Genomic DNA, 26348 nt, shown 5'->3' with positions numbered 1-26348 from the left:
GCAACGCCTCGTCTCGATGACCCCGGGGGTAGGTAGGGTAGGGGTACCCGGCATCCCGGCCCGACCCCACAAGCACTGCCACAACTTCTTCTCGCCATCGTGTTCCTTTTGGCCAAGAAAAGATTTATTGGCTTAAAGCGCAGTCAGTCAAAATGTTGTCTGTCGCTGCGTCCAATCGGCGATGGCGTCTCAGGACCCACCAGGGAAACGTAGGCTCGTAAATCCACCATTCACATGTAAGGTTACTTGGACTTTGCTGTCAAAACAACGAGGAAGGAACCACCATAGCTTAAATCTTTACCGCAAGAGACGATATACATTTATGTTAGATCATAGATGCGGCCGTTTAGATATTTATTTTTTAAGTTATTTGCCAATCGTCGTCACCGATCTTCGGCATGTTGACTTTCCATTGAGTCCATGGTGTGGCAGACTGGCAGTTATATAACTGCATTGTGTAGCGCTTAGTTAGCTGCTTTAGCACGGCGGCGCTGGGCCCTGGTGTCAGTCAGATGAGGTAGCGAATGCTAACGTAACCAGTTGGCGTTTATTATATCACCTCGGCTCGGATGTTACACAATCCTACGGTTCGGGCAGGTTAGGTTATATAGCTCTGATCGAAAAGCACTGTTAAAAAAACAGAAAGAAGCGATAGACACCCGGCAGATGAGTCGTTTAGCACGACGAGGTTAATAGACACTATCCATACACTATCAGTATCCACCAAACTGGACAAAACGTTGGATCTGGTCGGGTTTAAGACGGGTTCAGCGGGATCGCTGACCCCTCAGAAGAAGATGAAGAAGAGGAAGGAGCTGAATGCCCTGATTGGACTTGGGGACAGTAAAAGGAAGAAGACCAAGAAAGGCTCCGGTCACCGGCTCCTCAGAACCGAGCCTCCGGACTCCGAATCCGAGTCCAGCTCCGACGACGATGAGTTCAGCAACATGGGCACCGTTGCAGCCTTTGGGAAGTAAGTCATTTATACGGTAAACCACAGAGATTAATCGAGTGTTTCTTATGGCAGTGGTTCTCAATCTTTTGCTGACTCCTTAAAACGTTTTAGATCTACAAGCTTCACACATTGTAGCTATTGTAATAATAGCTTCAGCTTGAATTTAATATTAGTAAGTACTTACTTAATTCATATAGCGTCTGTCATGATCTGCTATTATCAAATGGGCTATAGGGTTAAAGTGGATGTACTGTACTGATTTTGATGCTGTACTTTAAGATACACGCTAAGGCGGGGGTGGCTCCTCGAGTTCGAGAGCCACTGACCTATGGCACCAACCAAGCACCATCAATGTTGCACGAGTATGTGAAATATTAATGTCCTCTCTGTGCTTGGCATTCTTTTCCAGGAGAAGTTACACAAAGTGTTGCACGGTGTGCTACCCCCTGTTACTGTTCATCATACTAGCTGCCTGTGTCATGGCATGTGCCGGGCTCATATGGATGCAGATTGCATTGAAAGAAGATCTGGACTCCATGAAGGAAAAGATGCGCACGAGTAAGGCAAAGCTCACACAGATTTCCTATCTATTCTGAAATGACTGTCATAAACAACAGACTTTGGAATGTATAACATATGGCTCAGTTATCTGCACTTTCCTGTTGTTAACAACGTCTCTATGTTGTGTCCTGACAGTGGAATCCAGCCAAAAAGCATCGGCACACGAAATACCAAAACTAAGTGAGGAGCTGAAAACAAAGCAAAGAAAGCTTGAGGAAATTGAAAGTGGGGACAAGGGTTTGAGCAAACTCTGGTCTAACCTGACGGAGATGAACAGAAAGGTAAGTGGTCATTGCAGCCTTATTGTTAATGTTGAAACACTGACACTATGACTTATGGGAGTTTTCATAAATGGAGAATATGGCAGGTTTGACTTTCTGCATAGCATCAAATAACATACATTTACACATACAAGCGCATTTCAATAATTGGAGCAGTGGTCCCGGTTTCAAGGTTGTTATTGTGCTGCAGTTGTTGTGAAATATAACTAGTTTGTTTTACTCCTTATAGATCAGTTTACTGGACTCAGCAGTCAACCATCTAAAGGCCAACATCAAATCTGCCTCAGACTTGATCAACCTTCCAAATACAGTTGAAGAACTCCAAAAGGTAAAGCCACATTTTTGAATGAAACCCTTTTCGATTGATTACATATTTCCTACCAATGACATAGGAGAGACTTTAAAAAACTGTGCATAATTTTAATATATACTGTTGCTGATAATTGTTTTAGCTAAGAACCACATTGAGAAATACTAGTAATACAAATGTGGCTTATATTTGTTCATATTCTGTTTCTTAATCTGACATGACCTACAGTACAGATGACTATTTATAATTCTCTTTTCCAGAGTGTGGCCACAATTGGCAGCACACTAACAAGCGTGCAGCATGATGTTAAGACTATGCAGTCTGCTCTTGAAAATCAGAAGACGGATACTGATGGTTTGAAAAAGACTATGGTAAATAAATCAGCCTCCTACTTTGCTCAATATGTTTTATTTTGAAAATGTTTGTACATGGATGGACACAGTTTTATAATATGTGACATGCTCTTCCTAAATCATTGGGATGCTGCGGCTAAAATTAGTTTATTTTCACCTATGAACAAAAGTGCTTCATAAGATCAATGCTCGCATAACTAATGTCGCATTCACACCAGGATGCTTTGCTTGGATTAAAACGAATCCTGCTGCGTATTGTCGGAAAGTGTGCTTCGTTTGGTAGGTGTGAAGGCTCATTCGAAGTCTGATGCGGATCAAAACAATTGCATTCTAGCTTCAAAGCACACCTGACTTCGATTCCCTGCAGGTGTGAATGCAATCTGCATCAAATAAAGGGAATCAAACGTGAGGAGTAAACGCTATTGGAGAGGGCAGAGCAAAGATGACGCGTTACCGTGGATAGACGTGGTTAAATGAGGATAAACGTCAGATAATTCATTTTGCGCTCCCGTCTCCGCTCTGCCTCCACAATGTGCCCAAAAGATCTGTGCGTGCGTGTGCGCACACATACGTCCTGTCCCTGTCTCCCCGACATTTACATTAAGCAAGAACAAAAAAGCATGGCAATACATCACATTCATAAAAAGTAGTTATCATGCAACATGCGTAAGCTAAGAACGTAACAGTGGAATATCTATATAATGAAACTATACATGTATAGTATAAAGTGCTAAGTCTGTATAAAATGCTATCTACGTAAGTTACATAGGTTGAGGCATCCACGTATGTTACTCTCACTTTACGTCCCAACTATTACTCGAAGTATAATTTTAACACCATAGATTTCACTGTAGTCTTATGAATTGAACACATTGATAAAGTTCCTTGCTGCGGTTATACAGCGCAGTGTGTGTGCAAACGCAGCAAATTAAAAATACAAGAATGATGCAACTTCTCCACCCATTCGCACCAAAGTAGAGCGGAGAATGCGACCTAAGAGATTTGCTGAAATCTTCAAATAATTTCTCTTTATGACTTTCACTCTTGCTTCCTTGACACAAGGTCACCTCAATGCAATAGTTGCTGTAAATAAGAGATTCACAGAAAAAGATTGAGTATATATATATATATATATATATATATAACATGCAACTTTCATGAGTTGGTATTTCCAGTGATCTGCACTTTTCCAAGTGGTAAAACTAAATCTGCTTTGTCCCAAATACATAATACGATTTTAATAGTCCCGACTCCCCAGGACGACTTTATTATCACAAGTTTACAGGTGTGAAGGAGGGGTTGAAAGAAGAAAAAAAGGATGGTGTTATGCTCAAGGCTTGACCCAAAGCCTTTTATTTAGAATAGCGTACATTACATTACACTCATTCACACACTGATGTCGAGGCAACCATGCAAGGCATCATCAACCTGCCTGCTTATCGGAAGCAGTTGGTTCAATGTCTTGCTCAAGGACACTTGGACACAAAGCCAGGCGGAGCTGGGAACCAACCCTTCCTGTTCCCAGGTCGCTGCTCCTGAGCCACTGTCAGCCTTGTGGTTTTGCATTTTCATTCATAATACATGAAACGAGTACCAATATCTATTTTGGGAGCTCAGACATTTTCCTCTGCTCAGCAAAACTGGGTCAGATCGGATATCCATGACAACATGAGACATTTCTCTCTACTTTATTCTTTGTATGTAACATGGGACGTCAGATGGGAATAAAGATTCAGTAGCTATTTCTGAGATAAAGTCTCATGCATTATTAAACGAGCACCTGTTCTGTATCATCCTTTTTCATACGTCTTTTTATTTTTACACAAAACTAAGTTTTACATTTTCCTGAAACTAAGTTCATCCTCCAAACTCGCGTACAAGCCTCAAAAATTGTAAAATATATAGCACTATACCACCGTGCAAAATTAACTAACATATCAAAATGATACAACTGATAGGAACCGTTTTCCATGTTACTATTCCATAGCGTGATGGAAAATGACTCCAGTAACCGTCATGCTGGCTTTATCTTTAGTACAAACACATGACAATGGTCATTGTACACGGTATTTTGCATGCAGTGATTTATCCAATGAATAACTGGCAATGCAAATAGGAAATGTACATACCAAATGAGGGGGGGGGGGGGAGAAGTGGAATGGAAATTGCATCTACGTATACTATGACAACTGCATCTTAGTGTTTTGCATTCTGCTTGAACACAATGAGAAGTGAAATAGTGTGTGGTGTTTCTGAGACACTATTAAGAGAGTGAGCTTAGTTTCAATAAATCCGTTCTAGCATCAATGTAGTCGATCTTGTTTTGCTTGTTGAGCAAACTAAGTGCAACCTACAGTATGTGACTCCATGACTGTTCGCTGTCTACCAATCTGACAGCACACTTTGGTTTCCCATTGCTCTTCTAGGACATAACTGAGCTGAAAGAAGCTGTAAGCGAGGCTAACAAGACGCAGGAACTGTATGAGTCCCAAGTTGGTCACCAGATCCACTCTCTCATCTCTACAGTCTCCAACCTTTCTCAGAGGCTATACTCTTTAGAGCATGGGCCCGTACAGGAAACCAATTCAAATGTGAGTAACATATTCAGTTCCACGCAAAAATACAAGCGGTTTACTTTTTAGGACACATGATCAGTGAGCACCTTCTTTTCTATTGCGTCATAACTAAAGGACTCGATGGGTGAGACTGCACATGAGCCCAGCATTGGCAGCCAAGCAACTGAAGTTGTTAATGATGCTACTACAGCAGAAGCATCACCCAATACTGCAAATGGTACTGTATATAGAATGTATTATTACATTGGTGTACTCTTTGTTTACCTCAAACCTAGTCTGAATGTTTCATTGTATTCTTTGCAGAGCAATTCACACCAGTATCGGATTCTAAGCAAAAGAGACGACGGAGATTCTTGACTCCAAAGCACTCCAAGAGAAATGTTGTGCCGCGAAGCCTAAAGCCGCCCAGTGGTGTCAGTCCTCAGAAAGGTCAACACTGCTACTGTTTAGTAGTACAAAGCAATTCAATACAGCTTCAGAAGCAGAGCTTTGATGTAATTATCATGAGGCCGTGAGCATATATATATTTTTTTCCCCCATTTATTAACAATTTTGAAAATGTGTTTTATACAGATCCGGAGGACCTCTTCTAGCAGACGCATTTTTGGGCTTATTCTGTCAGAATGTCCTGCCGAGCCCTGAGCGAGCTTCGATATCCTGACGTACTTATCATGGAGGACTATGAAAAAAAAGATGGGGACCAAATTGGTACTTACAAACTGAACTGAAAGCTGCAGCAGGTTTGTGAGCACAGCATTGATGGCAATGAACAGTATTGAGAACACAGAAGGGTCCCTATGGGGTGCGTGCCGTGCACACCCTTCCTGTGACTGCTGCACTTTTCTGAACTAAATATTTATCGTGCCGATTGTTGAACAATGGCACTGGCACGCCCCCCTACTTCCGCACCTGGTTCGCCACACTGCAACGTGGTCCACACCGGACCGAACTTTTTTGATTTTAGACATGATTGTGCACACACTTTCTTAGTGTTCTATACAAACCTTGTAATAAAGTGTCATGAACCATTTGGTTTATTTTACAGGTGAAATATGTAGACTTGCTCTTGCAGGTGTCGTTTTGTTTACCTCACGTCTTTCTCAACTTCATGGAATCTTTCTAATGTGCAATTAGCTGTGCAAAAACTGGAAAACTGTTTTAAGGCAGATGTCCCTCACGTCACTACCTAATAACGGGGACTCACTGTGCATTAGTCTGACATCCTGTTAGTCCTACATAGCCGGTTAAGACTCACCCCCATGGCTTCCGTGTACGGTTATGGTCGGACTAATGAGCGGTCAGAACAATGACATGTCACTCCTAATAACTCACCTGGTTTCACATACTTCACAACCCAAGTTAAAATCTCAAGAATGTTTACAAATGCCTACTGGAAGCAGAATGTTTTTAGCCAAACTTTAAGTATATTATTGGACCTAAACATTTTATGCCATTCATTTCATGCTCATTTTACATGACTAGACTTGTTTTTCACAATTTGATTGTGGCTTCCTTGTCCCAACAAATGTATTTAATTCCTGCATTTTAATTTGGGTTATGAGTTTAATTGTCTGTAGTGAGGTTTTGGTTTTTCTTTATTTTTGCAGTTTTAAAGTGTACATTCTTTTTATTTGAAGGGCTATAACCTCATTGAATATTTCAACAATACTTTTGAAGTGGATAATCTCAAGGTGAAATGTAGCAATAACTCGTGGAAGAAATGACTTGCCGTTGCAGATATTATAGTGCTTGCGTTGAATTTGTTTTAAACTAGTCATTTTACAGTAGGTAGGAGGCTGCACGTGCACCCCATTGCACTCACATTGTGCAACAGGTAGTGAGAGCACTGACATCACTCAATTTTTATTTCATTTGTGTAGGCCTTGGAGCCATTTACTAAATACATTGTCAGGTTACTCAATATTGTTGCATTTGATAATTAAAAAAAATTAATGTGGCATCCACGAAAATATATCTTGTATAGGTAGGGAGTGGTTTGTCAGATTTTCTTTCTGAGGTCTTAATTTTTGTGTTCTCAAATTCTATTAATTTGTGCTTTGCATGTTGCTCACAATGTAACATGGGCAAATATTTAATTTATCTTTTTAACTGTTTGCACAGGACAATGAATAGGCCTAATTAAGCTATATACAATTGACAGCTTCTGATATTACGTGATATTTCCATGCCAAGTTGTTTTTTTTGTGTTTGTGGGAACAGAACTTGTGAATAAATATAGTATTCAAATCAACCTGTGTTGTGGCATTTGTTAACATTGTCAGACTTATTTGAATTCACAAAATGACCTGTGGTAACTCATGTACATGTTTTACTGGGGTAATACAAGCTCTTAATCAACACTTACAAATCCATCACCTGGACAACAGAATGGTACAAACCTGGATATCAATTTTACAAAGACTGCACAGGTTTATTAGCCTGGCTAAGCACTCCCCCTTGAAAACTTTTGGAATTAAATGTTTAATGGAATGGTCAACCAGGCTACAGGTTTATATATAGCATACAGAAGGCTTATTTTCTCTCGTTTCTTAAACAAGACCATGGTTCCATGGTTGTTTGTAAATCACAATTGTAGGGATTTAGGCAAGCGCCCCTTTAGCTCTCCAGTCGCGGGACAACAGGTGAAGTAGTTCCTCTTCATCCTCCTCGTCAATGCCTTGGTCGGACAGTTCCTGAGTCGTCGCTTCCACAGACTTGCTCTTTACCACATCCCTCTTGTCCCTCAGTACTTCAACCCTCCTGTAGCATTCAATCTGCTCGTCGATTTCATCAATCTGACGTTCAAGACGACCCTCCTCGTCGTCCTCGGCCACAATAGCCTCTGACTTTGTGTTCACCTGGCGCATTTCCTTCTGAAACTCGTCCCACTCCTTGTCCATCAGGTCTTTGGGTGCCTCCACATTTCGCACTTTGGCGTCTCTAACGGGATCATCAAAGAATCCCTCTGGAAGCGCTTCGGCGGTGTTTTCTTTCTTCGACGTGCTTTTCTCTTGCTGCTCATCCGCTTTATGAATGGATCCAGAATGAGAGACGGAGGGGACGGTTGGTATTGAACTGTCAAAGAAATCAGCAGGGAGTCCCTCTGGGGCACTTTCACCCGACACACTTGTGGTTCCTTTCCCTTTGTGGTTAGTGTCTGTGTCATCTTCCTCATCACTTTCTTCGTCCTTGTCATATGTTCCAGCCAAAAGGCTGAGCCCAGCAGATGTCGTAGTACACTTTGGTGCCCTTTCGCATGGCTTCTTGAACTCAAAGAAATCCCCTGGTAGCCCTGATATTGACTGGCCTGCGCTTTTCTCCCTCTTCCCATCGGTGCCTTCGGAATCCGGTGCTTTCCTCTTCGGTGCTTGTTGTTGTTGCTGGGGTGTCTGACTGGCACCGGAACCGCTCGGTTTCGAACCTTTGAGCTCAGAAAGCTTCTCTTTGTGCTGTTTGCCCAGAACGTGAGCCTGCCACAGTATCTCTGTCTTCACCTGCACGTTGCACAGGACGCAGCTCAAGTGGCCCAGGCTGTTGTACTTGGCGAAGGGAGACTCCACGCGCTTCTTATCTGTCGTCTGCCTCTGTTTCTCTCGCATTAAACGCCTCAGCTCATCCTGGTTTATGACCTTCTTCCCCTTCTTTTTCAGGGCAGCCATTCTCACAAAACGTCGCTTGTTTTTACTTTTTTTGTTAGCGACTCGGCTTGCTGCGACTCAGCTAAAGAGGAAAACACAGCCCTGCACTGTCTCATAAAGATGACGTACATCCTCTATTGCGCTTCATCGCACGACGGTGTCGCGCGCCGAAGACTGAAGATATACAAGTTCACAACACGTTGCGGGTGCGACGCGTTGTGAGCTTGTAAATCTACCGTCTTCGGCAAGACACTGTGCAAAAGTGTTGGTACAAGTATCTTTCGGACATTTATTCTAAAATAAATGATATTGATTGATTGATTGAAATCTTTATTAACAGTTTGCAGAATTACAGTACATTTCAAGCACAAACTCAATACAAAGACTGTTAACTGTGAGTGGACGACCCAATTAAGCCTTACACTTGTTCAATTCATCAAAACATTTAGAGACAAACAAATAGACACTTCTATGTAGTTAAAGAACAGAACAGGAATTCATCATATAGGAAGCGAAAAGGGAAAAAAAGTATATATACAGTGAGGGGAACAGGGGGATAAAAGAAAAGAAAACGAAAGACAGAGTGTAGGGCGCCTGCACACAACACCATGCGTTGATGCCATGTGTGCATATGTGCAGGCACCCAACACCACGTCCATACAAAAACATAGTACAATCCATAGTACAAAGACAGAGTGTAGGGCGCCTGCACACAACACCATGCGTTGATGCCATGTGTGCATATGTGCAGGCACCCAACACCACGTCCATACAAAAACATAGTACAATCCAGATACAAATTCAGCTTTTACAGAGGCCAGTTTCGAATTGCAGCCATCCGTAGGTGCCCTTTGAGAGCAGTTTTGAAGGAGCCAAGGGATTCACATGTCTTAATGACTGTTGGTAGGGCGTTCCACATTTTGGTCGCATAGGAGCGAAAAGAATTTAGTCCCTTGTTTGTGCCGAATCTGGGTTGTACATGGTTTGTATCATTATAAATTATAAAGCACAGTCAAATCAGCTCAGAGATAAATGTTTATTTCTAGACTGTTGGTGATTATGTTTGTAATCATAAACATTGTTTCAAAAGGTGCTATATAAATAAAGTTTATTATTATTATTATTATTATTATTATTATTATTACTACTAGGAACGGAAGTGAGATTTCTTTCGGATTTTGTCATACTGTAATCTCGCGAGACGAGCATAGCAACAAAGCTAGCATTTTAGCTAGCCTTCACCGTCCTGCTGTGTTTCCCCGCAAAGAAAAGCAAATGGGAATCTTTTTCAAAACCTACACTTGAGGATTGGGTGCCGCCAAAAATGTAGTCGTGGGCTGTTTGTCTCCAGTTTTATTTGAATGTTAATTTAATTCGTGATTTGGTTGTTGTTTAATGTGTGTTTTTTTGTCTCTGTTGTCAACACCGCGCCCACCACCACATTCATTTTGTATTCATGGTTGCTAGCAGCTAACAGCAGGTGCATTACCAGATTATTACATTATCACACGAGAACATCTGCAAATAGATCTGCTGCGTGTTCGCTTGGTCTCGTTTTTTTAATGTTGCATTGGTTTGCCTGCTTATCGTAGTTAGGTTACCCGAATTTGCTTATTAGACATGACAGGGGAAAAGATTCGCACCCTGCGCAAGGACCACCACAAGACAAACAAAAATGATGAGGCTGATGATGATGGTGATGAGATGATGGACACTTATGATGAATCTTCAAGCATCCCGAACGGTACCAACCACACTTTCAGGTCGAACAAGGCTTTTCACAAAGCAACGAATCCTTCGGCACTGCAGCAACAACAGCTGTCGAACATAAACGCAAATAACATTAATGCCAATAATGTCGTCGACGATAACAACAAGAACCCAATCATTCTGACCAATGAGGACCTGGAATTCCCTGTTCACGAATGTGTGTTCAAGGGAGATGTGCGTCGGCTGTCCTCTCTCATCAGGACCCATAGCATCTCTCACAAGGATGTGCACGGTGAGTTATCATGGATTTCCTCATGGAATAACATAAATAATAGTAATTGCAATAATCCCAACTACATGACGGATTAGTGCAATTATTATATATAAATATATATTTACCCTCTCTTTGAAATGAATGCTATATTGTTATAATCCATGTTCTTAATTTCTACTGAGGATATTTGCTGTCTTGTCTCCCCTTTCAGGAAATACTCCACTCCACATAGCTGTGATGATGGGTCACAAAGGTAAAATCAATCAATATATCAACCAATAGATAACTTAGATAATGGGAAAACGGCATAAGTCAAAGTGTTCATTTATTGGTTTGTGAAAATTGAGTACTCCATTGATTTGACATTTGGGATGTGCTACCCTTTTTTTCAATTTCTACTTTTTATAATGTATACTAGATATACACACTACTATAATGATTGAACCATTGTTGACAAGTTTCATTAGCTGCCTGTCACATGGATCTAAAAGCAGTGGCATCATTAATCAGAGCAGAGAGAGAGAGAGAGAGTGAGTGGTGAGCTCTGGGCTTCCCACCAGTAACCACACTTCAGGCTACAGTATGTTCCAGGCAGCCCATCTGGATCCACAGAGCTTTGAGAAAATCCCCATGTCTCTTTTTAAGTTAGGTAGAGAACTTGGTGTCACAGGATGCAAGACTAACGAATGGTTGCTCTTTGGCAGAATGCGCACTCGGATAAAAAAGAAAGAAAGAAAAGAAGCTAATCTCTGTCATAATAAAATAAAATAAAGAATCCTGCCATCTGTCACAATCTCACTCTATCCCAAATGTTGGCATCCACATGCTGCATGTTTTTACCGTTTCATTATATTTAGTCTATTTACTTTTGTGTGTACTCAGCCCTGCGCTGAACTCCGTTAATCTCATCTGTCCTCTGTCATTGTTTTTAATATTATTTTTATACTATGATGTCAGCAGTGTGGCAGGGCTGATGGGGAAAGTCCACCTAATCTGACCAGAATGGACAGACAATTAGGCAGGGGTGGAAAATAGTTTAACTATACATTTACTCAAGTACTGTACTTAAGTACAATTTTGATTTTGATTTGTACTTGAGTATTTCCACTTCACATTAAACTTCACTCCACAGCACTCTTTGTATCTGTACTTGCTGCCCATTTAGATTACATTTCAGATGTATGTTTACAGTAAATCCCTCAGAAGAATGATAGCATTTTCTCATTGCATATATTGTCAATTGTAATTGAACTAGTCAGTGAACATAATAAAGCATGGCAAAAATAGCCTAGATATATATATACACTAATATATGATGATGAATACACAAAAAGACTAGAATGTCTTGGCAAACTCTTCAGGGTCACATTACGGATTGTTAGTACATGTACATGTACATGTACATGATGTCATGATTCGTCTGTCATGAGTTAACCCCCATATGCCTCTTTTATGAGAAACCTTTCTTAAATGTGTATTTGTCTGTTTCCAGAGTGTGCCCTTTTACTTCTGGCCCATAATGCCCCAGTAAAGATAAAAAATGCTCAAGGATGGAGCCCTCTGGCAGAAGCCATCAGCTACGGAGACAGGCAAATGAGTAAGTTATCTTTTTTTTATTTGAGTATTGCAAATCGGTGTCTCTTGGGCATGGCTGATATCGTTCAGTCCATCTGTTGTTGAACTTGTCAATCATGAGGACATAGGTTGACATGTCTAATTGTATAGATTTTGTTACAGCCCAGTGCCATTACACTACAGCAATCGTTGCTATTGAGTGGTCACCCCTATCTCTCCAGCTCGCGAGTAAACAGAAAATACATTTCCAGCTGGGTTACAAATTTCATCCAATCAGGAGAGAGAACCCGGCAAAGATCATCTATGGAAGCTTTGTGTTCCAGTTGAAATGTTGTCTGCTCATGTATTTGTTTCATGATTCCACATGTTTATCTTGTATCCTGTATTGAGTTCTCATTCCTGATTGGATGAAATTCTCATCCCATACCTGAAAAAGTATTTTCTGTTTAGCTCTGCTGCAGAGATGGGGAGACCCCTTGTAACTGCTCCTAAACCATCTTCATCTGGTGCAGAAATAAGACAACGTCCCAACTGATATCGAGAGGGCTTTTTATTTATCCCAAGCGACAACGTGAAAAACTGCAAAGAAATCACATAATATCTTTTAACCACAATGAATTATTAGCACATGAAATTACGAATGCCCTTGTCAGTCAGTCATGCTGTCTTTTTAAATGACCATGAATTGTCCATATTCTCACAATGAAATGTCCGCATGTCACAAACAAATACACGATACAATGGCAATATAACTTTTACAGACACCAAACAAAACAACTGGGAACATACCGTATGCGCCTTCTGCACAGACTTTTAGGAGTTCAGTTAAGTTCTTGTTTATATTATTTTCTTTCTTATCTTTTGTGGAGACTCTGACATGAAAGAGCTCCTCTCTTCACCTCTGCTCTGTTTGTTCTGCCCAAACATGCCCAAACCCAACAGGTGATTGAAATGGGGTGATTAGCTGCTTAGGTGAGCCTAATTCAACATGCCCATGAAACAGACTGACCACAAATGCAGAGCACAGTAGATGGCACTATCTCACCATGCATTTACCATACAAATACCGAAATAGACAGTTTGTTGCCCAAAACAAAAATACAATTTACCATATGCATTTTCTGAAAAATAAGCTAAATAAAATATCACAGCATACCCATAACTGGGACAGCTACACCCCTTGTTATTGAACAAATACTAAATGAAGCCATTTGTAGAATCGTCCTCAGGTCTAAATGGGTTAACAAACATATCACTAACAGCACCTTTAACCACTTAAGCCTTATTTGTACTTTACTGTTCTGTCACTTCTGTCATCTTTTAGCTATTTTTGAAATGTTTAGAAATGTCTTTGAAACTGTTTGCCTATAATGACAAGCCCACATACTCGACACCAGGTTGAAAGTTAACCAACGACACCATATAAAATGTAGGTAATTTAATTATGAATTGAATAATCACTCATCCTTAAATATGGCACTCTGCCATATTTAATCAGTCATTTGCATATTCAGATTGATTCTTTTAAATAATACCAAACGTTCTAAATTATTTATGTTGAGGAAGGAATATATTTAGCTCATTACCACATTAGAACTTGGATTAACGCATTTAGGGTGGGAACCCCTTTTGGTGTTTTAAAGCATTATGTTATACTTTAGCTATTGAAAAATCTAAAAATTGAAAAAATCTACAAGCTCATAGCATGGCACCGAGTGCCGTGCTACGAGCTTGTAGGTCTGCGACTTCTGAAAAATCGTGAAAGTCTGCCTCAAATCTTTGAATATATATTATTACAGAGTGAACATTTTAACTCAAATCTTTGCTTCTGGGGAGGTCCCTGGAACAACATATTTTCAGATGGGGGTCGAAGGCATATTACATATAATCTTTGGGGTCCTTGACATTAAATATTGAGCCACTGATATAGAAACATGAGGTATTTCAGAAAACTGTCAGGATTTTGAAGACTTTTTCAATTTCGACGTCAGGCCTAAATGGTCTAGGTCTAGGATAAAGTCTGATACTGCAGATAGTTGGGTGCTTGAGATGAAAAATAAGTGGGAACGAGGGATCATGCTGACAATTTGTTTTATATTTGTGTTAGGTCATACATTCAGGCATGCCCAATGCCCTAAACGTTTTGAAGGACTTTCCAACACGTACACTGAACTGTGTGGACCACAGTGTTGTTTTTGGCAGCAATTTTCTATTTTAGTTTAGTCAAAGTCTTTGGAATTAAACCTTTAGTCACATTTTAGTCACCTGGAATGTTTTAGTGTTAGTCTAGTTTTAGTCTAACTGTCTGAAATGTATTTCGTCAAACTTGATGCCGCCGTAATGGCTGCTTTTACACTTGCTGAAAATAGCAGCTCTACAAGCTCACAACGCGTCGTGCTGCGAAGCGTTGTGAGCTTGTAGATCGGCTATTTTCAGCATGCAACCAAGTGTAAAATGACTTCTACTGGATCTCTTGTCTAGTTTTTATTTGTTGACGAAATTGTCAATATATTATTTAGTCTCAGTTTTGGTCATCGTAGCTCAGTTTTCATTTAGTTTCCATTTAGTTTCCGTCGGTGGAAAAAGGTAGTCGACGAACATTTTCCGTCTTAGTTTTAGTCACTTGTGATCGTTCTCGGTGGCAAGGTTGAACCAGTTAAAAAGAGACATGGGGATTTTCTCAAAGCTCTGTGGATCCAGATGGGCTGCCTGGAACATACTGTAGCCTGAAGCGTGGTTACTGGTGGGAAGCCCTGAGCTCACCACTCACTCTCTCTCTCTCTCTCTGCTCTGATTAATGATGCCACTGCTTTTAGATCCATATGACAGCTAATGAAACATATGTCAAATTGCCTGTGAAGGGCAGTGGCTAATGGCCTTGACTCATTGGAATTACATGTTTTTATTTGTTTTGAATGTGATGTCCGGTGCAGACTCACTTTGTATTATTGGATTGACTACTGTGGTATGTTCTCTTTGCCTTAATCAACAAAGTGCCTCGGTTGATTTTCACGTTTTGATAAGCGAAGATGAAACGCTAGCGTAATTGTTTAGTTGACTGACTCTGCATGAGTGGGTTGAGCTGTTGGTTTTATTGGAACACTTGGCGAGTTAGATTAACATGCCTGGTCCACTCTATGAATTACCGGTGTCCTCCCATAATACTTCCATGGTGCATGTTCTAATATCTAGCATCTGCTAAATGCCAAAATTGTAAAAACTGAGTGTGAACTGAGTGGTGCAACAACCCTCTCCCCCTGCCTCTCTCTCTGTAATTAGCTGGCAACAGTGCAACACTATCTCTCTCTCTCTCCGTTTCTGGCACAACAGCGCCACCTTTGGCCCTACTGGTACTCATAGTCACACATAGGTTAGGACGGACGGACATTGCTGTTCCTTGGAGTGGTTGCACCACTCAAAAAGTATCCCAACAGTAAAATAAATGACCCTCCTCAACCGCTCCGTGTTAGAATGTGTTTCAACTATTCCCCTGCTGGGGACTGGGAGCAGGAGCTAAGCTGTGGGAAGGTCATGTCACAGTGAGGGGTGTGTACCAGGGGAGACAGAAAGGGAGGGAGGGAGGGAGGGGTGCTGGACACATTTCCCCGCAAGGACAGGCAAAGACGAGGCAAAACTCCCAGCGACAAAACATGGCTTTGGATAACAATGTGGCACATCCGGTTTAACCCATTTTGGGTCGGGAACCCTTTTTGGTGTTTTAAAGCATCGTTTGTTATACTTTAGCTATTGAAAAATAGCAGATCCACAAGCTCATAGCGCGGCACTCGGTGCCGCGCGATGAGCTTGTAGATCTGCTTTTTTGGGGGGGGAATCGTGAAAATGTGGCACGAATCTTTGAATATTTATTCTCTCTCAGAGTGAACGTTTTTTAACTCGTGTCTTTGCTTGGAACAACATATTTTCAGATGGGGGGTCGGCGGGCCAAATACAGATAATTATGGGTGGTCCTTAACGTGAAAAAGGTTGAGTACCACTGACAGAAGAAACATAGGTTTTTCAGAAAACTTTTAGGATTTAGAAGACATTTTTTGTAGATAGAGTTCACACACACACACACACACACACACACACACACGTGCAGTCTGTGCACACTGCGACAGAAGCTCCCTCGAGGCGTCCCTATACAATGTGCAGTGCTGCACCACCACCCACTGCAGCAAAACTCCTCTGTCTCCTACTCCCTTCTTCTCAGTCCACTATTCCCTGTGGTCAACAACATACATGAAGTGTGTTCTTAGTCCAGATAGATTGTACAAGACCTCAATTTGTCAGTCATAACGGTGATCACGTCGTAGCCCATCCACCTGGTGGTAGAATAATTAACGCGTTGAAAGTGGCTATTCCCAGTGTTCAGCTTGCGGAAGAGAGAGTTGTACAGCCATGAAACATCCATTTTCTTTTCGAGTGGTGCTTGTGAGATGTGCTATAAGCTCCCTTGAGCACACAGAGCCATGCAGTGGATGGTAAATGGCCATTTAACCCATTTTGGTGTTGGCATCATGTCGTGCTTTAGCTATTTAAAAATAGCAGATCTACAAGCTCGTAGCACGCCACCGAGTGGCGCGCTACGAGCTTGTAGGTCTGCTATTTTTGAAAAATCGATTTTTAGAACATTTTTAGAACCTGATCTCGGGTCGGACTGTGTTAATCGGACCAGTGTGTGTCCAGTGGAAACCTCGTATGAATCTGATCTCGGGTCAGAATGGGTTAAATTCTACTCCTCTCTCTCCTCAGTTACAGCTATACTGCGTAAGCTAAAGCAGCAGTCCAGGGATAGTGTGGAGGACAAGAGGCCAAAACTACTCAAAGCTCTCAGGGAGGTGAGACAATATTAACGGTATCGATTACTCGTATATATATATTACTGCAACTGCATTTTATGCCCTTTTGTACAAACTTTCCTCCGGCTCTGATTTGCATAAATAACCATGTTCTGTTCAGACTACTGTATTGTTTTTCAATCATATTTTTTATTTATTTTACATTTTATGACAATGACAAAGACAAGACAGGAAAAAACAAACAAACAAAAACAGACGGCTCAGCTCAGACATGTTGTGGAACAAAGGACACAGTTATACATATACCCATTACCTTAACTAATAAAAGACTACTGTATTTTGAACAGAAGGGAGAGAAAAAACCCTTTGCAAAGTATACAAAAAAATATAATAGTTGGTTCAATGCGTTGTCTTCATCCATAATAGACGTATGTTCTTCTCATATACTGTAAATGCCATACCAACAGTCAAGTCGTACTATATGATACTGTTACGATACTATGTTCAATATATATATATATATATTTAACCCATTTTGGGCGGGAACCCGTTTTGGTGTTAGCATCATGTCGTGCTTTAGCTATTGAAAAATAGCAGATCTATAAGCTCATAGGCTACGAGCTTGTAGGTCTGCTATTTTTTGAAAAATCAAAGAGCGACTTGACATAGACATTTTTAGAATCTGATCTCAGGTCGGAATGAAAACTGTCAGGATGTAGAAGACATTTTTAGAATCTGATCTCGGGTCAGAATGGGATAAATAATAAAAACAGCAATAACACAACGCTTGCCTTTTTCTCCATAGCTTGGTGATTTCTATTTGGAACTGCATTGGGACTTTCAGAGTTGGGGTGAGTGTTATGTTGTTTGAGAGCGGCGAGAGTGTGTGAAAAGAATTTACGGCATGTGACGTTATAAGCTGATTTTCACCCGTAACTTGACTGTTATTTGTTTTCAACCTGCCTGAGGATTGCTGTGTGCATAACAAAGTCCGTAATCCAGTGTCCCTCCTTTTATTGCAGTGCCTCTGTTGTCCCGGATGTTGCCATCGGATGCTTGTAAGATCTACAAGCAGGGAATTAATATCAGGTAAGACTTTAGTTCATGTACTTGAACAAAGCCCCCCCCCCCCCCCCCCCCCCCCCATGCTGCTGTATTTCTTTAGAGACCCGGTTTAACCCATTCTGACCTGAGATCAGATTCATATGAGATTTCCACTGGACACACACTGGTCTGATTAACCCATTCTGACCTGAGATCAGATTCATACAAGGTTTCCACTGGACACACACTGGTCTGATTAACCCATTCTGACCTGAGATCAGATTCTAAAAATGTCAGTCGTTCCTCGATTTTTCAAAAATAGCAGACCTACAAGCTCGTAGCGCGCCACTCGTTGGCGCGCTATGAGCTTGTAGATCTGCTATTTTTGCAATAGCTAAAGCACGACATGATGCCAACACCAAAATGGGTTAAGTCTGTGGGTATGTATGTATGTGCAGTTTTTACATTCAATGCTAAGAACCCCCTCATCTGCATCAGACTAGACACCACCCTCATTGACTTCACTGATATGAAGTGTCAACGTGGAGACCTGAGTTTCATCTTCACCGGAGACGCCGCGCCGCCCAAGTCCTTTGTGGTCCTGGACAACGAGGCTAAAGTGTACCAAAGAATACACCACGAGGTGAGGGAACAGAACAGCACCTATCCACACTTTTCCTGGGCTGTGTGTGCTCCAGTTCCTGTCGATTTGATCCAATGAAAGCCAATGAAACTGGTCAGATGACCAATGATATCCAATGAAATCAACAGGAACTGGAGCGCGCACACACAGCCCAGGAAAAGTGTGGATAGGCTAAGCTGAAAGAGAAAAGGGACCCAAAAGAAATTGCAAAAGCAATCGTTCCAAGGTTTTTTTTATGATCCTTAGGTTCATCCAAATAAAAAATAGAGTATTATATAAATCATGGTTGATCATGGTAAATTCAGGGGTTGAAAGTTGGAGTACCGTTAAGGCAAATCAAATCTATATTTAATTATGCTTTAAGAAGCATGTACAGTAATGTGTCAAACTAGGGTTTTTGTTTATGATTCTGACTTTATTCCAAGCTTAAACAAAAGCTTAAATTAGGCCATAGCCACTTGCCCAAATGTCCCCAAATCTGCTGACCTCATCACATAGCCCAAGGAGTGTCCGTTACTTTTGCAATTTGTTTCCGTTTCTGTTTTGCAAATCTTAGATTGACTGGCCTACTAGTTCCTAATTGTGTTGCTTCCGTGCGTCAATGCTTTGGCATTGACGCATGAGCAAATAATGACTGACTGACCCTTAATGTCCCCACCCCCTCAAAGGAGTCTGAGATGGAGACCGAGGAGGAGGTGGACATTCTGATGAGCAGCGACGTCTATTCGGCCACTCTGTCCACCAAGTCCATCTCTTTCTCCCGCAGTCAGATTGGCTGGGTCTTCAGAGAGGACAAGACGGTAAGCCCCGCCAACACCTCACTCACGCACACACCCCTCAAGAATGTTAAATGTCGGATGGATAGCCCTGGAAAGGAAAGGAAAGGTATGTAACTGGACTAAGCTCAAGAACTTGCTTACAGCCAGGCCCTGCTCATAGAACATTTCATGGTAGAGGTTCAATGCCTTGTCCAAGGGCACTTCAGCGGTGGTCAGCGACCTTTCCGATATCAAGACCGCTCCGCAAACCGTTCGGCCACCGCTGCCTCTGCATGTAGAATTCTTCCAATGAAGGCCCATATCACATGCTTAGCAGAAAGTGTACATATGCCGCATCACTCGCATATACACCATGATATTTGTGTGTTATAACAGGAGAGGGTCGGGAACTTCCTGGCTGACTTCTATGCAGTGAACGGCCTCATGCTGGAGTCCAGGAAACGGCGAGAGCACCTCAGCGAGGAGGACATCCTGAGGAACAAAGCCATCATGGAGAGCCTCAGCAAAGGAGGCAGCATCAGCGAGCAGAACTTTGAGGTGAGCAGGAAGATGAGGAAGACTGAATTTAACCCATTCTGACCCGAGATCAGATTCTAAAAATGTCTTCTATCTACATCCTGACGGTTTTCCATTCTGACCTGAGATCAGATTCTAAAAATGTCTTCTATCTACATCCTGACAGTTTTCCATTCTGACCTGAGATCAGATTCTAAAAATGTCTTCCATCTACATCCTGACAGTTTTCCATTCTGACCTGAGATCAGATTCTAAAAATGTCTTATATGTCAGTCGCTCTTCGATTCTTCAAAAATAGCAGACCTACAAGCTCGTAGCGCGCCACTCGGTGGTGTGCCATGAGCTTGTAGATCTGCTATTTTTCAATAGCTAAAGCACGACATGATGCTAACACCAGTAAAAACCTCCCAAGCTCAAAAGGAAGAACAGGGGCGTCTAATAATGCAACCAATAAAGGCTAATGGTATTAAGAAACTACGCAATGAAATTTGCTAATAAAACTAAAAAGCAAGAGAACCAACATTTGCTATACGTCAAAGCAGGAGAAATGTCTGGGGGGGGGGGAATGTGGTGTGGTTGGTTATGAACCTCAGCATGAAACAAAGGGGTCAAGTTTGAACTGTAGCAAAACGGTAGAGGGTATTAAGGTTGGGCGGTTTTGCTACATTTAAAACCCTGGTTTAGTATGACCAAAACACCCCGGTCTTAATTCATTTTAATGTGGCCATGTGTTCGCATTATTTGAATTGTTATTTCATTTCGTTAATCAGAGACTGCTATTACAGTCCATCGCCACAAGATGGCCCCCTGTCATGTTCGCCACCTCTCTCTGCCTACCATAGTTGCATTGAGCTCCCAGGCACAGGCAAGCAGCACGGTCTGATCTATCATCTACTCCTAGATCTCAGTGATTTCATTTTAACCATTACATCAGTATCTTAGGATGTGACAGAAACGAGTCATGAACTAGCCCCTCTCGGAACCCCCTGGGTCAGCCCAATCCGAACCGAACCGGGCTGACCCGTAGGGTTCCTGGTCAAGCTAAGATTTTTCAATGCGATTGTTGGGACGCGGATATACACACACTCATCGTTTAGTCCATCGGCGCGGAATTAGGACGCTTTTTATTGTGTTTGTTTACGGATGTGCGAACTATAAGTACCTTACATACCTCTGATAAAATCTCCTGTGTCGCGGAAGCCGTTAAGTATTTTTAATCCATGTTTGATTAAAAATGTCGCTTTGATTTCTTCTTGTTTATTTACCGTTTATTGTACCGCCTCTCGATGTGCGGTTGGCTTTGCGGGCTATGTCCCTTCCTCTGATTTGCTCCGTCATAGCTGTAGCACCACTAGCTAGCCAGATAGGCGGTACAATGAGGTGTCAATAAACAAGGTAGGAAGAAGCGACATTTTTAATCAATCATGGATTAAAAATACTTAACGGCTTCCGCGACACAGGAGATGTGTCGGTATGGTATGTAAGGTACTTATAGTTCGCACATTCGTAAGTCAATACATGAATAACCATGGTAAAAGCGCGCAGAAGTCCGTCTCATGGCTTGTTTACATTGTATTTGTTTGTGCGTAACTGGCGACAGCCCCACTTGAAGCAGGACCCAATGCAGTAAAGTCTTAAAAGTGTCAGAAACTTTACTACATTCGGGTTCTGCTTGCGGGGCTAGTCATGAACATACTTAAAATGAACGCATCCATAAACAATGCGTGACGACCTATATAGTATATACTCTAAGGTGACGACGCGCTGTGAGCTTGTAGTTCGGCAATTTCCTGCACTCGCTCCGCAGTACGGCAACGTATAATTAGTCCTAGATTGGAACAACGGCTATAACGGTTACAATAATAACGTTATAAAGTAAAGGAACCAATTATAGCAAAAATGAGGGAGGTGGTGGGTCAGTTCAGAATAAGAATCACTACAGAAGTCAGTAAATAAGTTTAACTGTGATTTCATAAACTCAAAACAAAATAAAGTTTTCAATAACAAAATAGTCACTTAATGAAATCAAAATAAATTAACTGCCTCAAAAGGGATGGGTGTGAAGCTCAAGTGTCCTGGCACTGTCCAAAGCTAAACCTAAATGTCCAAAAAAAGCAATCCAAAATGGAACCCAGTCAATGCTGTGTAGTGTTAAGTCTCCTCTTACCACCCTTTACACGCTTGCGCAAAGTCCGTCCTCGATCGAAATCCAAACTCCCGGAATGGAAAGAAGGTCTTTAAATCCAAAGGTAAAAATCAAAATTCAGGGAAATAATCCAAACGGCTGTATGGCAAGACTTGGGGAAATATTCCTCTTGCTCACGGCAGTAGCCTGTCTGTCTCTCTGTTCACCTCCACTCTGGACTGACAGAGTCAATCTCTCCAGGTGGCTCAAACAATGTGATTGCCCCTTGCTACATCAGCCAGGTGAGCTGTGGGCGGGGCTTCCCAATCACTGCCTGTTGCCATAGCAACACATGTATCTAGCTGGTTTCTCATGGCATATAGTCCAGCAGATAACAAGAAAAACCTCATAGCGTGGCGGATTGGTGGAAAATAATAAAATACATGAAAATGGTGCATAGAAAACAGAAAATGCATGGAACCAATGTGACTCTGGGCACAGATGTTACATATTAATTTAGCTATTGAAAAATAGCAGATCTACAAGCTCATAGCGCGCCACTATTTTATTTTTTTAATTTTGAGGGCCTAAATGGGTTAAGAACCACTGTGGTACCTGTTTGATGACACTCATGATGACGACGATGATGATAACAGTGACACTGCCATTTCCTCTCCTCAGCCTGTCAGAAGGCAGTCCCTCGTAGCCCCAGCGCCCAACACCATTTCCTGGGAAGAGTACATCACCGCAGAACATGGAAAGTAAGGTCTTCTTTTGTGTCGGCACAAATCTCAAGAATGTGAAAACAACCAAACCGAATCATAGAATAAACTGTTTTGTCTGCCTTTTGCTCACTCCTCCAGGCCACCTCATCTCGGGAGAGAGCTTGTGTGCAAGGAGAGCAAGAAAAACTTCAAAGCTACTGTAGCCATGAGCCAAGACTTCCCTCTGGGCATCGAATCGTAAGCACACCCGAGTTTCCTTTAGATCTCTTTTACTTAACGTTTATATACGCGAGTTACTGAACGCCGGGAGACACTTTTGGGTCTCCCAGCGACAGGCAGCATGAATTTGGCGTGGCAGACATTTATTAGATTACCAGCGGTTGCAGAGCAGATAATTAGAGGATTGGTCAGTTTGCTCTGCCATGCAGCAATTCAGGCTGTTTAAAAGTACATAGACTTGGCTGCCACATGACTTCATGTTAAGTTCTCTAAACAACTCTTCATGTGACCACCGCGCTCTGACTTGAGGTGCGTGTATAAATAACGCTAATGGGTCGCACTCACCAAGACTGCATTTCAGTCATTTATTCTTGGCAAGAATAAATGACTGAAATGCAGTCTTGGTGAGTGCGATCCAAGTTCTCTAAACAAACATTAAAAAGTCTGTAGACTTGGCTGCCATATGGCGTAATTCCGAGTTGATCTGGCGTAGTCTAAAGTCTTCAATCAAGCTATAAGCAATATTGCTGCTTAATCGGACCTTATAGTAACTATAGTTACGGGCTATAGTAACCTGGCTGCCAGATTGCGGCAGTATTGAGTTCACAAGTTCCCTCCTGCTGCCTGAAAAACTCTCAACAGGTAGGTCCAAGTGTCCTAGCACTGTCCAAACTAAATTCAATGTGTCCAAAACTAAACTCAGGTGTCCAAAAAAATAAAGCAAATTCAAACCAGTCTGTAGAGTGTGGCCAGTCTCCTCTGGCCACCTTAAACTCCTTGGTAAAGTCTGGTCCAATATCCAAACTCATGGAATGGGAAGAAGGTCTCTAAATCCAAAGGTATAATCCAATATTAAGGGAATGATCCAAAAAGGAAAGAATGGCAAGACTTGGGAAATATAGCAAACAAAAAATGCATGGAACCAATGTGACTCTGGGCACAGATGTTACATCGTCTCTGCCCAAGAGATTCCAGACTCTCCCTTCTGGCAGAATGCAAACGTCGTCCAGCAGGGGGAGTGGTTCTACCAGGCTAAGGCTATAGTGGATCGAACTTAAATAGAATTAAAGATGCCCTATGATTATGAAAATCTATTAACAGACATACTGTTTCTTCTTGTGCTTTCAGGTTATTGAATGTGTTGGAGGTTGTAGCTCCTTTCAAGCATTTTAATAAGCTTAGGGAGTTTGTCCAGATGAAACTTCCTCCAGGGTTTCCAGTCAAACTAGGTATGTCTGGATTTTTTGGGGAATTCAATAAGCATAATATACTGTAGATATAATGGCTTTTTTATGACCCAAGTTTACTTTCTTACTTTTCAGACATCCCCGTCTTTCCCACCATCACAGCAACCGTCACCTTTCAGGAATTCCGCTATGATGAGTTTGAAGCGTCCATTTTTGCCATCCCTGCTGAATACAAAGAGGACCCCAGTCGCTTCCCAGATCTCTGAGTCAGCGTGGCTACTGCAAGCAGTCAATTGTGGCAGCTGCATAAAACTGAAAGAAATGGGACTCTTCACAAAATTAAATGAACAGCTAATGGAAGCTGAGGGGGGAAAAAGAGGAATACAGTGTTGCTGTTTTGTTTTTTATTATTTATGTGTTTTACTAAAAAGGGAATTGATCTGTTGGAACTTTTTTTTTCTCTTCATTTTATAGATAGATCCTCAGCAATCCAATGCAAACAGAAGTCATATAGTGCCATAACATTTAAAACTATAACAGCAGCACATCGTTTTTATTTCATTGTTTACTAGAGCCCGAACCGATGCCAGATTACGTTTTTAGAGCATTACAACAACCAACGGCTGCTCCTAAACCTAACCTTAATCCGGTCGTTTTAACGCACCCCTCACCAACCTTAATCCGGTCGTTTTAACGCACCCCTCACCAACCTTAATCCGGTCGTTTTAACGCACCCCTCACCAACCTTAATCTGGTCGTTTTAACGCACCCCCTCACCAACCTTAATCCGGTCGTTTTAACGCACCCCTCACCAACCTTAATCTGGTCGTTTTAACGCACCCCTCACCAACCTTAATCTGGTCGTTTTAACGCACCCCTCACCAACCTTAATCCGGTCGTTTTAACGCACCCCCTCACCAACCTTAATCTGGTCGTTTTAACGCACCCCCTCACCAACCTTAATCTGGTCGTTTTAACGCACCCCTCACCAACCTTAATCTGGTCGTTTTAACGCACCCCTCACCAACCTTAATCTGGTCGTTTTAACGCACCCCTCACCAACCTTATGTCTAACCAATGACTAGTCTAAACTAAGTATGCACCCCGGGACGAAATCATTTTTTACACACATCTATAAACTATAAAAAATCTGTCTGTCATCCAATCGACCTCACACTTGGCAGGTGCATTGCAGAGGGCCGGTGCAGAAGTCCATTGGATCAGCAGTTCTCCAGAACAGGCCCGGTCTGAGCGGGCATGCATATCTAGTGTATCAGTCATCCGATCGATTTCCACACATGGCAGGTGTACTGTTGAGGAGGTACAGTGTCTATCCGATGGATACAGGCACTGCGCTAGTATTGCAAAAACTATAATTATGAAACCCATTTAGACCGGAGGACGATTCTACAAATGTCTTCTAAATCCTGACAGTTTGTTTCTGTCAGTCGTTCTCAAACATTTTCATGTCAAGGAGCCCCAGAAATATCTGGATTTGGCCGCCGACCCCCATCTGAAAATATGGTGTTCCCGTTCACCACTTCTGAGATCGCTACAATCCAAGGAACACACAATTTGTGCGAGAGATTGGTTTAAATAAAAATGCTCAGTTGGTTAAAAACTATTTACGAAGACAGTTTGGTCACATTGGTCAAGCAAGCCACTATAGGCTATCAGTCGGGCTCTATTGTTAAAGGAGTAGTTAATCTATCGCACTCAGCTGGGGTCCTCCCCTGTGAAAGTTGTCAGAGAAGACCCAGTTTGGAAGCGTTGGTGTAGTTTTACGTGAATAACGTAGTCTATTTTATGCTCTTTGAATACAGATCAATGCTTTCTCGTGGCATTTTAGTTCTCTCGAAAGTGCACTGACATCTGTAAATAATTCACTATAAATGACTGATGTAATGATTAAAAAGTACTAGAAATGTAGACGTCATTAAACTGAGCTTAACTTTTTCATGTATAAATCATGTATAATATATATATACAGTATATACTCAAAGGAACAACACTGTGTAGCAATACATTTCCAATATTTAAGAATGTTTTTAACCAGCTGGGAGAAAGCTCGGCAT

At 41.7% G+C, this 26348-nt stretch overlaps 3 protein-coding genes across 4 annotated transcripts; 2 read left to right on the top strand and 1 right to left on the bottom strand.

Moving 5' to 3' along the window:
* The first annotated feature begins 207 nt into the window (after positions 1–207).
* Positions 208–7287, top strand: efcab14 (EF-hand calcium binding domain 14). Its single transcript, XM_080778578.1, has 9 exons — positions 208–973; positions 1365–1513; positions 1652–1797; positions 2027–2125; positions 2368–2478; positions 4887–5051; positions 5151–5253; positions 5340–5465; positions 5610–7287. Exons 1-9 carry the CDS (start codon positions 798–800, stop codon positions 5627–5629), a joined length of 1095 nt encoding a protein of 364 aa, XP_080634704.1. The 5' UTR covers positions 208–797; the 3' UTR covers positions 5630–7287.
* A 61-nt stretch (positions 7288–7348) lies between these two features.
* znf830 (zinc finger protein 830) lies at positions 7349–8760 on the bottom strand. The gene has a single exon (XM_080778579.1). It carries the CDS (start codon positions 8693–8695, stop codon positions 7637–7639), a length of 1059 nt encoding a protein of 352 aa, XP_080634705.1. The 5' UTR covers positions 8696–8760; the 3' UTR covers positions 7349–7636.
* Positions 8761–9911: 1151 nt separating this feature from the next.
* Positions 9912–24562, top strand: LOC308325580 (ankyrin repeat domain-containing protein 13C-like). 2 transcript variants are annotated; one of them, XM_080778115.1, is made up of 13 exons: positions 9912–10676; positions 10870–10911; positions 12151–12255; positions 16989–17074; positions 17841–17886; positions 18058–18124; positions 18578–18722; positions 19391–19522; positions 19877–20038; positions 22824–22903; positions 23006–23104; positions 24215–24315; positions 24409–24562. In XM_080778115.1, the coding sequence occupies exons 1-13, from the start codon at positions 10295–10297 to the stop codon at positions 24537–24539; spliced, it is 1578 nt and encodes a 525-aa protein (XP_080634241.1). In that variant the 5' UTR covers positions 9912–10294; the 3' UTR covers positions 24540–24562. The 2 variants fall into 2 exon arrangements, with proteins under 2 accessions (XP_080634241.1, XP_080634242.1); XM_080778116.1 differs by lacking the exon at positions 12151–12255.
* Positions 24563–26348: the final 1786 nt, after the last annotated feature.

This window comes from Protomyctophum bolini, assembly GCF_963924005.1.
Source record: "Protomyctophum bolini genome assembly, chromosome: 12".
Classification (NCBI taxonomy): Eukaryota; Metazoa; Chordata; class Actinopteri; order Myctophiformes; family Myctophidae; genus Protomyctophum; species Protomyctophum bolini.
The sequence above is the reverse complement of the archived record's forward strand: the minus strand, read 5'-3'. Positions and strand labels throughout refer to the sequence as shown.